The sequence below is a fragment of the Chenopodium album genome, chromosome 4 (genome assembly GCF_948465745.1).
Source record: "Chenopodium album chromosome 4, dcCheAlbu1.1, whole genome shotgun sequence".
Taxonomy (NCBI): Eukaryota; Viridiplantae; Streptophyta; class Magnoliopsida; order Caryophyllales; family Amaranthaceae; genus Chenopodium; species Chenopodium album.
In genome coordinates, this window is record NC_137837.1 from 31,808,398 (window position 1) to 31,825,967 (window position 17,570).

Consider the following 17,570-nt stretch of genomic DNA (forward strand, 5'->3'; position numbering starts at 1 on the left):
CACGAATTGTCAATCTCTATTGAGTCTAGTTTCCAGGTGCTTTGCTTGGAGACTGACTGCTTCAAGCTGTACAGCAGCCTAAAAACTGCTACTGTAGGTCCTATTGGTTTTGAGTTGGTTGTTGATGACATCTTATAGCTTAGGAATTTTTTTCTCCTGCACTTTTTCCTTTGTTAAGAGGGAAGGGAACCGCGTAGCGCATAATTTAGCTAGATTAAGTAGTAATTTTGAATGTCTAAGGGTTTAGATGGAAGAAGTTCCATCTGATTTGGTTGATCTTGTATTGGCTGACTTCAACCCTCCTTCTTTTTGATATAAGCTTGTGGTGTTTTTTAAAAAAAAAAAGAAAAATTGTCTTAATATTGTTGGGGTTTGGTGAGTCCAACTCACCGCGAAAACAAACCCAAAAAACAAGACCGCACTTGCAATAAATAAAACCATAAACATAATTAACTTAATGACAAGATTAAGATAATAATTATACTTTTGACATGTGCTTCGCCCGACCTCGAGGGGCTCTTACTTCGAAAGATAGCCTCGAAATTACGACGACCTCCAACGGAAGTCCACCCACAACTCGAACACCCCTAGGATCCAATGCCTTGGAGTTAGCAAGGCCCGACCTGAGTTCAAAGGTTTTCAAAATGGTGATGCCTTTTTCAACTCTTGAGTTCAAAGGTTTTCATAATGGTGATGCCTTTTTCAACTCTTACTCAAGTGCTTTTCCCAATACCCCAAGTTGGGTACTTATAGGGAAATGCAAGAGTGTGAAAAGCTCTCCCATCAATGTGGGAGAATTTGATTTTTCCCATTTTATTTTAAAGCTAAAATAAAATTAATAATCAAACTAATATTAAATCAACAAGTGGCAAGCTCATAAGGAAGAGTAGGTGAGGACCATTTCAGGGAGGGGGACCAAAATTGCCCCCCACTTTTACTCCCATAACCGGCCACCTCTCCATTTAGCCTTCCAATTAGCTTCGGCCATGTAGCAGCTCACTTGGGCACCCATGGTACCCTTGTGGGCTGCCACGGTGCAGCTGTGAGGCCTCGGCTCAGCTCACCTCGCACCTAAAATGCGGGCTGTTGGCTGCCTCGGCCTAGCAAGCCCCGCACCAAGTGTGCGGGCTGCTAGCTGTCGTACGCTAGCACAACCACGCACACTAGTGCGGGCTGCTAGCATTTGTCGCGCCCCTAGAACTCGATTTTCCGATGCTAGGGGTATTTTGGTCATTGTTAATTTATTATTATTTTAACGTCTCATCTTTTTACTATTTTCGACTTGACTTCCGACGCTCGGTTTCGACGCTCCAAGCTCGAATTTCCGGCGTCTATATATTATTCACTCGGTCGACTTATTAATTAATTCCTGATTAATTTGTTGCTTTGGCTCGTTAGTTGCTTGGGTGTGATCCGAAGGGTTCAGTCAAGATTAAGCTGTAATATTAATTATGAATTAATATTACTGATCAGAAGCGGCCTCCATCCAGGCATTCCGATCACTTGGCCTCACTGAAAAATTAGCTTTCTAATAATTCTGAAACCCCTATAGGAATAATACACTTGTTCGAAGGACACCATTCCTTTCAATCTCCCACTTGTCCTTCTGGATAAGTGTGCTTTTTAGTGTATAACTGTAGACACCCAAATGTGTCTCCCCAAAACCAAACCCAGTGATGAGTACCTTTCACGTCGAATCATAATCGAATGAAACGAAAGTGTGGAAAGGTCTAGTGTTGCGGAAAGTTTTTATTTCTTTTCTTTTCTCCCTGTTTTGGAAAACTTTATTTTTAGAAAATAGCCAATCCAGTTTGGTTGGTCCATGATATGGGTCCAATAGTAGTGTAGTTGGATGGGGCTTGCAAAGACCTTTCCAACGATATATTATAAGCCCAATTCCGATGAATATTGAGGAAGTTATGGCCAATTTACTAAACTGGGCCCGGTTTGAGCTTTATGTACGGCCCAATGATCTAGGGGAGGGCCTAATATGATTTATCATTCCTAATGCAATTAGGAATGGTTTTAGTATTCTAGAATCTTCTAGAAGGTTCTTTTCATTCCTAATTCAATTAGCATTGATAAGTTGACTTTGTTGACTTTTCTGAGTTTTAATCAAGATCAAATAGCATTTTCGAAGAAATTATATTATTTTATCTTCCAGTACGGTAAACTTATCAGATTTTCGAAAACGCGTTGAAATCCAGTTTGGCGTCCAACCCCAGGCCTTGGCGCCTGGAACCAGGCTTGGCGCCAGGCGCTAGCCACTGGTGCCTGGCGCTAGCTAGCCAGGGTTGGCGCCAATCCTGTTTTGCGATCATCAGACTCTGTTTTGTTAAATTATCTTTTTTGGCTGATTTTCTCTATAAATATCGTATCAAAAACTCTGTTTTCATTAACCAGTCATCATCAATTCTCATCATTCATCATCTACATCTAGTTTTCACGAATTCTCTTATTCTCAAATTTTCTTTAGCCTTCTTTCTTGCTTTTTCATACAAAATTCCACATTCACAAGATCTAGAAACACCTAGCCATATTCGAAGTTGCCTTCGCCCTAGACGTGAAAGGTTTTAATTTCTGAGGGTTTGGTCCCAAATCTCTCTTTCAATTATTTAATTTAATTGCTTTGATTATTATCTTCCTTGAAGTTACTAACGCGTGTATTTTGTTATTAGAAAGAAGTACGAGGCATCAAAGTAAGTACTTTAATTGATTAATTGATATTGTGATGTAGAAATCATGTTTACATTGTTATTATGATTCCTAGTATCATGTCTAGGGTATTTTTAATATTAAATATGATTGTTATGATGCTTCCTATGTTCTTCCTAATATTAATTCATGTTAGTATCATGTTAGGGCTAAAGATTTGATTTTTATTGCTTAGTGACATGCTAGGGTTTGTTATTAATCTTGTTAGTATCATGCCTAGGATCTTGCTATTTTTATTATGCTTTAATATTAGCATGAACATGATTATGAATATAATCGTTATAATTTATGATGATTGTGAATATTATTATTATTATTATTTTGATAATGATTATTTTATTTATGATTATTATTGTTTCGATTATGATTATAATTTTATGATGATTATTATTATTATCATGATTATTTATTATGTTGCTTGATACATTATTTATTTTTTATTGCTTGATCACACTTTTTATGCATGTTAAAGGGAATTGGTACTTGTAATTACGCTTAATAAGATAATTAATAATCTTGTTAGGGTTAATGTGATTATAATTCAAGTGATCGCCAATAATAGTATATTTGTGCATTAAATTCAACCAACATAGATAAACAGGTTTAGGGTTAATCCTATTGATTGTATGTTAATCAGAAAGCGCACATGAATACGAGCAGAATAAAGTAGAGGCCTATTATTAGGGCAGGTTCAATCTCTTTTAGGTTGGATTTGTACCATCATCCCCGAACCCTTATTTGGTTCATGACCTTATGGAGTTGACGATCTCTTGGATCGTTAAGGGGTGTAACCTTCACCTCGTGAACGGTTTACAAGTTCCTTAAAAACTTGTTGGCGACTCTTTTGCTCTATCTTCTTCCCTTTTGGACGCCACCGTACTTTAGTGTATGATCACAGTGGGGTTCAAGCTAGTGGGATTTTAAAGGCTTGAAATTATTCCCTACAGTAACCCTTTTCCTATGTCGCTTAATACCTCTTCATGAACTATAAGGTAAGATTTATTTGTTATCCTTATTACGTCCAGAAGTGTTTCTCGATTCCGAGTCCGACTGTCAATAAACAAATGATTTCTAAAATCCATCCGAGCACAGCCATGTATTTTACAGTCTCGCTCTTCGAGAGGCCTTGTAAACAACAAAGACATCTTCCCTATTTTTAATAGGGGGACATTTCTAGTCTTTTAATGTAGCTTCTTTTACTAAGAGGACCTAGCCGCCCGTGTGATGCCGTTATAATTCCCTATTACGGCAGAAGTTTGACAATCATCAAAGCGGACTAGTACTCAAACAAGAAAGCTCACAATACTCATGGTCAAGGAAAAAGGTTTTGATAGCAATAATGAGAAGTATACTTATGACGATTTTTAATTTCTTAAAGTATTCTCATAGGTCGATCCAGTATGGTTCTAAACTAATACCTGTGTAAATGATTTATGACAATCATGTCCTTGGCACAAGAAACAGTTCTATAAATCAAACTACATACTAATCTCAAATGGCCATTAGTCGTCCATCGTATTAAATGACCTCGATTAGGGATAATTTTCGATTATAATATTTAATGTTCACTTAATAGGTGTTTCCTTACCAAGACTGGTCTTGATACCCTATTTTAAATATTCCAAGAATCGAATAGACTCATTATTTAATCCTAAACCATAATTAAATAGCAATCGGATTGATAAAATTGCATGAAATTTTAAATTACTCCAAAACATGAATGGTTCATCTTATGATAAATGGTTTTTACGAATGTTTTAAAAGTAACACTCTTTATAAAACATTTATAGAAATCACACCCATATCTAATATGCTTGACTTCTTTCATGTAATTGTGAATGTTGTCGTTCACTTATTGCATAGGTTTAGTGATAATTATTTTGCTAATCTTAGCATCTTCATTACTAATCACTTTCATAATAAGATGATAAAATTTGATAGTGCCATGGATTATATGTGATTTAGGATTTATTGTCCAAGTGATGACTCCCACTCATTTTCATGATTGAGATCTTCAACTTGACAACCTACAATCATTAACGTTCAACAACAAAGTTTCCATAGAACATCTTCTTTATTATCGCCATTAAGGCAACAATATTCTCAACATATATTTTAGTAGACTTCCTAATGATGCTTTGCTTGGGTTTCACTCCAAACGACTCACAATGGTTTGGGATACCCTAATCACTTGTGATCATGGAAATTTACTTTAAATTCTCGCACATTACACATGGATGCACATCCATGTTACCATTCTCAATCCACGACTCATTGTTAGCTCGTGCTTATAAACAGCTTCCTTGTTAAGGATTGTGCTTGCAACATCAATTCTCAAATTGTATTTGTTTCCACAAGTCAAGAACTCATCCTGTTACTTATCCAAGTACTTTGGATGTTCTTGGCCATAATCTAACGATCTATTACATAGATTTAGGTTGATTGGTACTACATATGTACTTCACATGCTCTAAGCATGTAAGTCGTGCGACGATTTCATATCATAGTGTACATGATGGATTAAGTTGCATAGTAATTCTCAATCTTATTTCATCCATGTGAAATTTTAGCTCATTCAGTTTCACCGAGTCTTGCTAAACTGTTTGCTGTGTGATATGGTTGAAAGTCTCTACTAGAGTCTTTCTTGTTTGACTTAGTATTTAGCCTAGCTCACACTTAGTTCAAACATTTACTTAGTTTTATACATACGGGTCGAAAGTCTTTCAAAGTCCTTCAATTCATGTTTAACATAGTAAATTCCTTTACATGTTCAAACATTTTATTAAGTCAATACAATAGATCTTAATACCCAATATGTACTAAGTATCATCTTTTTCTTGGTCCATTGTATCTAAGCATTTAGTTTTTGACAGTTATTTCACAATAGAGTTCGTAAACTTTTCATTGGACCTTTATATAATTTACTTTTTCTCCCACTAAACTTCTTATTCATAAGAATTTCTATGTTTATCCATAAGTCAATCCTCTTATTAAATTCATGAGAAAACACGTTCCAATTCCTATATGCAATGCTTCCTTTAATCCCAGAATGGATACCTTGAGCTTGCTTCCAAATGTAGCATTTATTTAGATTTTCAAAACTCTTAGACTATTTTATAGTCACTTCCAATATCCTATTTTAGGAAGGCGGTTTTGGTATCTATTTTTCCATATTTCATATATGCAATTTTGCTAGAACAATCACGAAAAGACTTTAGCATTCCGATTGGTGAATAGGTTTTTATTAAAATAAACTCCGTGAATTTAATTTTATCATTTTCAACCAATCTAGATATGTATGCATATACATTTCCACATTTGATAGCTTTCTTCTTGAAAACTTATTTGCTATTGATGGGTCTTTCACCCCTCAAGCAAATCAATCAAGTTTTAAACATGATTTTCAAATATGCAGTCTATTTCGGATCTTATGGACTCTAACCATTATTTGGAAATTTGTCGTAGCTATCTTACAAGACATTATTTTCTTACTATCTAATTGTAAATAGTATGCTTGTAAGTCTTAGGTTTATTTCTAACTTAATAGAAAATTTATAGGATTCAATCCAAGCCTCTGGTGTATTCTATACCTATACGGGGTTATTGCATCAAACACTGAGTTTCAAGGCGCTTCCAAAGCCCTTTGATTATCTTGATCTTACTCCAACTTTTCAAAAGCTTTTTGAGTAGTGAATTGTCTTTTAAGGCACTTGTAAAGTCCTTTTGAGTATTCTTGATCAAATACTCTTATGAAGCCCTTTTAAGGTCTTCCGAGATTATCAGTTCTAGTTTGTTGCTAATCTCGATGGTCATCGAGTTCATTTTCCAACCACTTGTCGTTTGGGAAATGTGTTAATTTCCAGTTTGACACCACTTAGAGAAACAAACATTATGTTCTCATTTAGGTTGTGTAGGTATTTCCCGTAGTCTCACTTGAAAGCTTACAAAGAGACATGTATATTGTCTTTGGGTAAAAGTTCGTTGTAAAAGAAACAATTAGCTCCCACTTGAGCTATCTTAGCCTTTAATGAGCTATTAAGCTCCCACTAAGCCACCTAGCTCTCACTGATTCGGTGAACTCCCACTAAGCCACTTAGCTCCCACTGAGCCATTGAGCTCCCACTGAGACTAAGAGCCGTAGATATATACTTGAAAAGACATTTAAAAGTTAATTCTATCCATAACTGAATATGGTGTCCTTTCTTAGCTCCGACATTTTGAACGAGTTGGCAATTAAGGAAAGAGAAGGCCTAAAGTCTATCCGGACGCTTCCTTGGCAGAAGGGACGCCTTGCCTCCTCTAGCGCTCTTCGAATGAGGCGGTCACTTCGACCACCGAGCATTTGCTGCACCGATTCAAAGCAAACCACATTTAAAATAAAAAAACGGCAGTTTTTTCTCCTTCCCTTATTCATTCTCTTAATTTCTTTCCCTTTCTTTTTTCATTTTCATTCTCTCTCCTCATATTTTGTTCCTCCTCTCACTCTCTCCCCTCTCTCTCTCCACAACCAAACCCATTGAAGCTCCAACCAGATGTCCAACCCCCATTCTTTCTAGCTGCACTAATAATGAGTGTAATCGACATTCTTACCAGAGTTGACGCGATCTGCAAGAAATACGACAAATACGACGTCGAGAAGAAGCGCGACTCCAATGTCTCCGGTGACGACGCTTTTTCTCATCTCTACTCTTCCGTCGAATCCGACATTGAAACTGCGTATCAGGTCTTCTACTCTTTCTTCTCTCATTGTTTGGTTGCTTGATTTAGGGTTTGATTGAATTTAATTATGGTTATTGAATTAGGGGATTTTTATTATTTCAGAAAGCTAAAATAATTGCAAATGAGTCGAATAGGGTGTCGATTGTGGGCATTGAATGTTGAGATTCGTCGAATTATAGGTCGATTACTTGAAGAAGTGTCTAAGTTGCAGCGATTGACTCAAAAAAGGGTGGGTAATTTTCTTCAGTTTTGGTTTGTGACGCTGATTAATTTGGTTTTATGCCGAAATTCGATTGTTTTGTTGCCAATTTTCCCCTAATTTTGCTGGATCTATGTCAACTTGGAACTTTGAAATGTCGATAGTTTCTACTATTAAATACAGTTGAAGAACTAAATAGGTAGAAAGACAACGAATTATACTATCTTATTTTGTAAATGAATTGGTATTATGAATTTATTCTTGTTGCCTTTTGAGGTTTTGTTGATATCGGCGAAGTATTTTGACTATGTGTATGTGATGCAAAGTTATTTGAGGTTGAATGCATAGGTTTTGAGGTAGGGTTCTCTTCTGATTTGAATCCAGATCTACCCCTCGTCTTTACACCATTATTATAATCGGCTTTGAGGTAGGGTTCTCTTCTGATTTGAAGATGTTAATTTTTTGTTAAGATTTGGTTGTTTTGATTTGAAATTAGGGTATTGTTTGATTGTGACTGTTTTGGTTGTAGTGATGATGAATTTGCTACTTGGATTTTAAAATGATTTTACATAGACGCAATTTTTAATTGATTTGGTTATAGTGATGATTTTGCTGCTCGGATTTGAAATTAGGGTATTGTTTGATTGAGGTTATGACAATATAAGGAATTTTTTCTCTGTTATGATGTGTTCTTCCATGCTAGTATAACGCAAGTATATTGAAGTAACATAAACTATCTTGTATAGTAATGTATATCTTAGCAACTTATATGATCTTGTGGTTATGCTCACTTGCTTCTACTTTATTTTTTTTGGTTCAAATTATAGTGTTGCATTATTAATTATAGATGTGTGCTCAATATTAAAGAAGTTTATAACCCCCCACCTTATACTCAATATCAAGATACCATTTTGAACTAACATATTTGCTCATGTGCAGCTGAAGTCCTCTCTTCTTGTTAAAAGTAATGGAATAGCGTGCTGTCCTGCTGATGATGTTGGGCAGCAGGTAAAATTTCTCATCTTTTTCTCCTTTTCCACATGTTTTTAATTTCTAGGGAATGGGATGTTGGTGCATATGTACATCATTATGTTTATAACATACGACAATGACTTTATAATAGGTATGTTGCAAATTGGTAGATTATGTTATAACATATGACAATGACTTCATAAATAATTTTATTGCATGTCTCCATGATTACATTTTTGTAGCGTGTGTCACTGGTTAGATTTGTGTTAGCTTGTCTGAATGCATTTGTGTTTGTTGTGTTTATTGTAGTTGTTTTTGTGAAATTGTATTGAGAAACTCAGTGTGAGCAAGTAAATTAGCGTGTTTTTTTTTTTTTTTTTTAACTTGGCTTAGGGTACATCAGGGACAAGAGCCAATTAATGGGGTAAATGTTTTCTTAATACAAATGGGCAGGATTATGGATATGGATCGAAAGATGGGATTTTGAAGCAAAGAACTCATAGTTTGGCTAGACAGAGAGAAGAGATGCAGAAAATCTCTTTGTTATTGTCGTCATAAATTTAAGGTTAATGACTCACTTGCTTCTACTTTATTTTGGGTTCAAATTGTTGTGCTACATTATTATTTATAGATGTGTGCTCAATATATTAACACACTAAAGTAATGACTCAATGCTTGATAATGTGATTAATCACTTGATTTTGGTTCTTAAGAGTATAAAATGATGCATCCGCTATCTTTAGTCTTTTTCTGCTTTTTCTTTGTCGGCTCATATTGATGCTGGACTTGTTTGTTTGGGCTGAGAAATATGACTCATGTATATACTTTCCTTTTTTGATTGTTGGTTCAGTTGTAGGCTTTATGTGCTCATGTATGTTCTTTGTTGTATTTCACATTACTTTCTTCTACAACTACCAATTGTGTTGCTGTGATTATTTGTCTTTGTACATGCTTAGATGAGGGTTTTCACTTTTTAGTAGTTAGTGCTGGTGGTAGTAGATGAAGTCATTCTGAATGGGTTTCTTGGTGTGGTGTGGGGTGGGGGTGGGGTGTGGGTTGAGACTTACTATATATCAATTATTTTCGTCTTACTGTTGGACTTAAATTTCTGCTCTTATGCTGCACATTCCCTTGTGGATTTTTTCAGTTTCTTTTTCTCAATTCTCCTCCCTCCCCCTCTTTTTCTATTTCTACACATCTAACTATATAAGCATAAGTTTCAAAAGATGGTGTGTTTGTAATGAATTGTGAATGTTTGTTAATGCTTTAGCCCCTTGTTATAATTTTTTGATGTGATCTTAGATTTCTTTCATGAGCATAGTAATGGAGTACTGACGTGGGGATAACTAGGTCGTTGAACTAATCCTCCCTATAGTCAAACAAATTTATAATCACTCAACTAACCTAAATACAAGTATAGAGGTAAGTCAAGGGTCGAACCACTAGGAACGGTTATGTTCAAGTATTTCTAATTAATGTCTAAGCTAGGTCGAAGTCTAAGGTGAAAGGTAACACTATTCTACTTCCTAAACCAAGAACCAAACAAACAAATGAAACACTAGGGAATGAGGATCAACATGCATTCATGATAACCAAGCTAATTAGGGAGTTAAGCGATCCAAGCAATGCAAAGACAAATAGTAGGAGCAATTAGGAGCATTCAACTAATCATCCTCATACTCTTTAACATAGATTTCTCTAGTGCTAAACAATAGGAAGAAACATAATCAAATACTCAACCAATTATGATCAAATTGATATCAAGTGGTCATGTCAATCAATTCAATCATGCAATCAATGCTGACAATCATGGTTAGCTACTCCAATCAAACTTATGCAACATGCAAACCTCTATGAATTAATTTAATCACAACACAAGAACTACTCAAATTCCCACATCAATCCCAATCCATCAATCACACATGTTTACCCAAACCCTAGCAAGTAAACTACTCAAGAAACATGATCAATTGAACAATCAAACAATTAGAATCATCAAAATCAATCAAAACCAATATCAACATCAATCAACAAAATCAACCAAACAATATGAAATTAAACAAAACAAATAAAGAGGAGAAAGAGTGAGAAATGCTCATTGATTGATTAGGAAGATCTTCATACAATTGTCACCATTGAATCTTCAATCTCTCAAACCACCATTGAAATCCCTCACTTTCTCTCTCTAAAACTACTCCTAAACTAGCCTAATCTAGAGAGAGAAGCTCTCAACCTAAGAGAGAGAAAACTATCCACTAAGCTAATTGAGAAAATAAAATAATAGTTGGATCCTAATTAAAAATGGGTATTAATTTTTTTTTTTTTTTGAAAGGAAAAAATGGGTATTAATAATTACAAGGATAAAAGGAAATTAAAAGAGAAAAGAAAATAAAATAAAAGGAAAATAAAACAAGAAAAGAAATATAAAAGAAAGAATAAAAGAAAATGAGAAACAAAAGAAAAATAAATCAAAAGGAAAAAGAAAATGTAAAAATAAATAATAAAAGAAAAAGAAAACAAAATCAAAAGGGGAGTCAGGCTTCGATTTTTTTGGCTGCTCTTATAAGAGGGAATTGATCCCCTGTTTCGCTCCATCACAGTCACGCACCATCACAACCTTCATCAAGCTCCATCAAGGCATCAATCAATCACTACCGTTCATCATCATCGTCTTCATCAAGCTTCATAGAAAGACGGTTCGATCTTCGTTAATTGATACGTGAGAAGATCGTGACAGATTTATAGACACCCAAATGACCGCGCCCGCGGTGGTCTAGGCTGTGCCCTCTCCTGAGCCGCCGCGCCCGCGGAGAGACCGTGGCACGTCCGCGGCTGCTTCCTGCCACAAATTGGCAGATTTGGTGCATCGAGATCCGCGTTCGCTCCTCTCACCCCCGCGCCCGCGGGGAATTCCAATTGAATTGGGGCTTGATTGAGTTCGATTGGGGTTGCTTGGTTTGGGAGTTGATGAAGAGTGGTGGCCGGAATTCGTTGCTGTGCGTGGTTGCGGTTGATGTGGGTGATGGGTGGCAAGGATAAGTGGTGCGGCGTTTGTTGTTCGGTGGTGATTTGAGGTGGCAGGTGCAACATTGAGTGGCTGGTGGGTGATGGTGGTTCTGGCAGGTGGCGGTTGTGAATTGGTGAATAGGTGGCTGCGGTGGTGAATCGATTGGCAGGAGCTGGTCGTTTGTGCGGCTGTTATGGGTGTTGGCTGCTAGGTGTTGCGGCTGTTGTGTTGGCTGGGAGCAGGGGAGCTTGGTGTGGTGAAGGATAAGAATAGTGGGGTGAGGGATATGTTGGCAGCGAAAGGGCAGTGAGATGGGATAAGACTCGTTGGCTTGTTTTCGTTGCAACGCTTAATTGATTTTGAAGCTAAGACCTCGAAACATCAAGCTTGAACATCGGAATATGACAAACAACCGAGCATGAGGAAGAAATAGAAGACAAATAAAATAAAAATAAATAAAATGGAAATAAATAAAGTAAAAATAAAAGAAATAAAAGAAATAAAAGAAGAGGAATTCCATGTTAATCTCCATGATTGACAAACTTTGTCAATCTAAGGGCAATTATGGTATTTCAACTGCTTTAAGTTAAGGATATAATTGACAATTTCGCCTCCTGAGTTGAATTATTAATCATGACTGAGCATCCACGTATGAATGGAATTGCATACTTGGACTACATGGCCTATAACATTCGTTAATTGCCGTTAATGAACGAAACTTTGAAAAAATTACATGTTGTTGCACATGTTGCAATATTGTTTGGGATAAATGAGGCATCTCATTTAAAGTTTTTATACTTCCAATTTGATTTAAAATGCCATTAGTCAACATAGTTTGAAAAAATTACATGTTGCATTATTTGTTGCAATATTATAAGTAAACTATAATTTTTTTTTAATGTTTTTTATTTACTTCTAATTATTTCATTTTGTACTATTTTTAATAAACGAAATAATGAATTAATATTGTAAAATAGCACAAGGTTTGAACTAGTTTTAATCTATGGCATTAGAATTTCCCAAAGAAAAACAAAAATCCAAAATATATATTAAAAAAAAAAAAAACTATTTAAAAAAAAAAAAAAAAAACCATAATGAAAACCAAACCGGTTCAAAGATATAAGAAATAAATAAATTCCTTCCAAGTTAATAAATTAGCTAGTTTGGGAATTAAAATTTATAATTAGCCGTTTTGGTGAATACTTTTGTAAAATTAGCCATTTTGGTAAAAGATCCTAAAATTCTAATTTTACTTTGTTTATTTGTGTAAATTAGGGATGGCAATGGGGCGGGTCGGATGCGGATGATGGTACCTCCATACCCATACCCGCCTAAAAATCTTATACCCATCCCCGCCCCACCACCCATGGCGGGTACAATATCCACATCCATACCCGCCCCACCGGGTACAAGATATGATCCATCCCCGCCCCATCACCCACTTGGATATTCATACCCACCTCATACACGCCCCAAAATTGTCCCAAACCCTTTGCCATGATGATCTATTGTATCACATTAATGACGATTATATCAAATTAGGTTAAGAAAATTGGCACTTTCACTATTCAAACTTATTGGGTCTCAAGGGGTATCAAGTTTCATAAATTCTCAACTCATCTAAAAGAAATATGGTGCGGGTATAAGGTGGGTATGGGGCGGGGCGGATATGGGGCGGGTCTACTCTAAAATCCATACCCGCCCCATCACCCATGGCGGGTACACATTTTATACCCATCCCCGCCCCATCACCCGCCAAACCTCCCTCCATCCCCGCCCCACTTGGGCGGGGATGGGGCGGGTCTCCCATTTAATCCGACCCACTGCCATCCCTAGTGTAAATCAACATGTTAATAAATATTGTAATTAGGAAAAATAGAATTTTAAATTATAGTGTGAATTTAGGAGTAGTGTAGTTTAATTTGTGAATTGTTATATTAGCCCTTGTTTGAAATTTGCTATCGTGACTTTGTTTATGTGTATAATTGTTACTCGTACTAGATTAGGCTCGTGCAATGCACGATTTAAATATTATTTTACGATTTTAACTATATTATTTAGCTTATAGTGTGTAATATGTACGCAGTGCAAATAATTTAATCAACATCTAATTAATTGAGAAATTAATAAAGAGTGAAAGCCCTAATTCATATAATCTGTATAAAATATACGGAGTAGGAGAAAAATTTAATGTTTATAAGAAAATGAAATAGTCTGACCTTCCTTTAATTTTTCCAATCGAAATTGCATAATTAGTCAATTTAAATATAAAATCTGTTAGAGAAATGTATAATTAATTTATCATTTTCAAATTTTTATTTATGTTGAAAAAAAATAATGATGTCATTATTAGTTTTGGCGGAAATTTTTTTTATGATATGTTGACATGTGGAAAGTAATAACATCAACGGTAATTAGTTTAGTTATATTTATAGATTATAACCGAACTGGAATTTGGGTAGTTTTGTTCCGGATCAAAGAAGCTGATGATGGTGGTTGATGGATTGTAGGATGTAGAATTATTTAGAGTAGGAAAATGCTAACGAACACCCCGGGGGCGTTGAATAAGTTAGTTAAAAGTAGAAACATTAAATTAAAATTAACATTAATTTCACCGATTGACGCGTGATTTTGTCATGCTTTCCCAAATTATTACCACTTTAGGTAAGATTTTAAATGTTTATCCAACACCCCGGGGGTGTTCGTTAGCAAGATCCTTTAGAGTATGAAGATTATACATATGAATTTATTATATTGTGCAATTGCCTGGCACACCCAAACAATAAACGAATAGCCTGTGATCATATCGTGTGGCTGGATGAGATACACCCGAACAATGACCGAATAGCCTCTGATCGATTGATTAACCCTTGATCAACCAAGTAGTAAGCAAGCGAATAATACAAAGTTTTAATAAAGGTTACTAACTTACTATGTTAACATCAATATTTAAATTAAACATACAAATTTTTAAATGGACCTGCCTAATATATTGAAATACAGTCATTGTGACATTTAAAAGCTAAAGTCAGTAAATTTTTTATTGAAATTTTAAATATACTTGTCAATATAAATAATAAATGTGACTATATTCAAATTAGGTTCACTATGTTAATCATAACGACGTACTTTCGGTTATTAATAACATTACAGGTCACACAATGAAGTTTTAATAAAGACTACTATGTTAAAAATAAAGTTGTATGAGACAACGAATCGAGAATATGCCGAAGTGTTATATCTATGTATTTGAATTCTTAGCTCTTCCCCGATTTATTCTTTTTTGATTTTGTTAAATCTGTTTTCATTATCGTTAATTGTCAATTGTATATGCCGTATGACTTTATTTAATGAAATTTAATGTCATTTGGGGACTTGTTTTAAAGAAATTAGGGATTATTTTTTTAAATTATGGAAAATTGGATATTACCGTTGACAAACTAAAAAGGATTATAATTGGGAATTTCACCTTAATATATGATACGTTTGGGAAATAGGTAATATGTCCTTAAATAAAAGGATAAAAGTCATAATACTGACGAACACCCATGTCGATCGGCGTACGACTTTCACTATTATAATGACATTAACTTTACCAATTGGTTATTGGTGTAGTGGTGATTGAGACTACACTTGGTAGGGAGAACCCGTGTTCGATCCTCCGCACAACAATTGGGAGGGGAGTGGAACCTTACTATCCAGATTAGCCCAAATGGTGAAGCGGGTAGAACACCAAAAGAATAATGTCATTAAATTTCATTTTACTCGCTTCTTGTGTTTATAATAAGTGTTAAAAAAAAAAAAAATTTGGTACCGTATGTTATTAAGTGTTACTTTCGCCGTACCAACAAATGTGTTTGTGTTTTTATATTGATTCATCTTTCTCACGGTCAATAATTTTCTAATATTCATTTTTTTTTTTTTTACAATTTCATAGTACTCCAACTATCCTACTAACTTTTTAATTTTTATTTTTTTATTATTTGAAAAAATGTTATCCTGGCATTATTATTAAAACTAAATCAAATTAAATTCCGCCAAAGTTATAAAACTTTGAGGGAAATTGTCCAACCATACACAAGTCGACTCACTTGCACTATAACTAGCAACTAAAGAAACTAAAATTATCTTCTCTTCCAACAAAGTATTAGACTTTTGAAAGTATTAGTCAATGGATAATAAATATAGATTGAGGTAGTTAAAAACTTAAAATATCACACTTGGTTGTATAAATAAATAAGAGTCAAAGACTTAACTTTGAATGGTCTATAAAGTATAAACCACCACCTAACTACAATAAATGCTAAAATAAATAAATAATGAAGTACTAGTACTTCGTATTCATCTTCCACTTTAAACTAAAAGCCCACTAAAGGCTTAGGTAAGTAGCGTCGTTTCATAGCTGTTTGCCTAGGTGTAGCTATTAACTTATGACTAGGATGCTGACTTGTTATACACATACTCTACATTCTGACATGACAGGAAAGATTGACAAAGTTCGTTAATCATGAAGATTAACTGGCAGCCCTCATAAAAGAAATAAAACTAAATCTATGAATTAAGGACTAAAATCATGAAAAACTCATAAAAACTAATCAAAACTCAAAATTAGTTATTAAAATGGAAAAACAAGGAAAACTAAGAAAATTATAGGAAAATAAACAAAGAAAATATAGAAAAATGACCTAAATCTTATTCTTTTGAGAACCATAAATGACGCTAATCAAGTACTAGTTTGAACTTGAGTATTTGTGTTTATGTCCATGATCACCAAAGCTTAATATAGTAGTTACAAACATTGTTTCGATATTTGAAATATAATCATTATTTGACTCTCTTTTAGGATTGCTCAATGCTCATATTTATGTAATGTTCGCACTTCTCATGATTTGCTCCTTTTGGTTTTAAGGTCTTTCTAAAGATCCGTGGCCCGGAAAATAAGTTGAGGAAGGCAAATATATTATATGGCTTGTTCTCTGTCTGTGCAACTACTTCAGGCGCTGCCTCGCAAGGAGCCTTGCAGTTGTTGCCTCGCAAGGCTGATGTGCTCCTAATGCTGCTGCTATGCTCTACGCCACTACTTCCTACTCTCCTTGTTACTAATCTGTTCTACGCTACTGTTGTAATATTATTACAGTTGGTCTGTTTACAATATAAAACTACATTTTTTTTTTAATAAATTGTAATGTTACAGCTATATATTAATGAAAATTATAAGTTTATATAAATCTTAGTGTTTATATATCAACTAGGTTAAACCCCGTGCAAATACACGGTTGTTGAATAATTATGATAATAATATAATTATATAAAAATTAATGAATTGATTCATCAGGTATTAAAGTGCATGAAATATATTAAAACAATTAAAACATGTGAGAGAAAATATTTATCGTTATAATGTGCAAGTTGATATTTTAGGAAGTTTATTTTAGATTTTATATATAAAAAAAAAGGTCATAATCTAAATGCAATCATTATTTATATAATAACGATTTTATTTAGAAAGTAATTTTGGCGGGAATTTTTTTAATAATATGTTGCCAAGTGTTCCTACAGATTCGCTTTTAGTAGTATGTAATTGATTTAAGTGAAAAAATGCACAAAAAAAACATATATATTTTTTTGGACTATTTTTGGCATTGGTTTTGAACTGGAACTGATGCCAAAAACCCTTTTTTGCCACCGGTTTTGAACCGGTGCCAAAAATCCTACTTTTTGGCATCCGTTAAATGCTCAATGATTCAAAACCGGTGCCATAGTGGGGTTTTGACTCGGTGCCATTTTATATTTTTCTACTAATGAACCCTTGGGTTTACCATTCTACCGTCTGGATTTCTGGCGGCGTACTTATCGTACGTCTACATGGTCCATGCCATTTGCAATTGTAGGGACAGAGAAGAATAGGTGGAGGTGAGTTGATAAGCACTAGAAATGGACCCACTCCACGAGGGAGAA

General features: G+C 34.7%; 1 protein-coding gene across 3 annotated transcripts; it reads left to right on the plus strand.

The window, feature by feature from the left end:
* Window positions 1-7,137: 7,137 nt before the first annotated feature.
* Window positions 7,138-16,845, plus strand: LOC145626906 (syntaxin-71-like). Of its 3 annotated transcripts, XM_081679362.1 has the most exons (5): window positions 7,138-7,438; window positions 7,537-7,663; window positions 8,573-8,641; window positions 9,059-9,170; window positions 16,522-16,845. In XM_081679362.1, the coding sequence occupies exons 2-4, from the start codon at window positions 7,556-7,558 to the stop codon at window positions 9,161-9,163; spliced, it is 282 nt and encodes a 93-aa protein (XP_081535488.1). In that variant the 5' UTR covers window positions 7,138-7,438; window positions 7,537-7,555; the 3' UTR covers window positions 9,164-9,170; window positions 16,522-16,845. The 3 variants fall into 3 exon arrangements, 2 of the variants coding, with proteins under 2 accessions (XP_081535488.1, XP_081535487.1); XR_014111155.1 differs by lacking the exon at window positions 7,537-7,663 and having other exon boundaries at window positions 8,999-9,170; XM_081679361.1 differs by lacking the exon at window positions 7,537-7,663.
* Window positions 16,846-17,570: the final 725 nt, after the last annotated feature.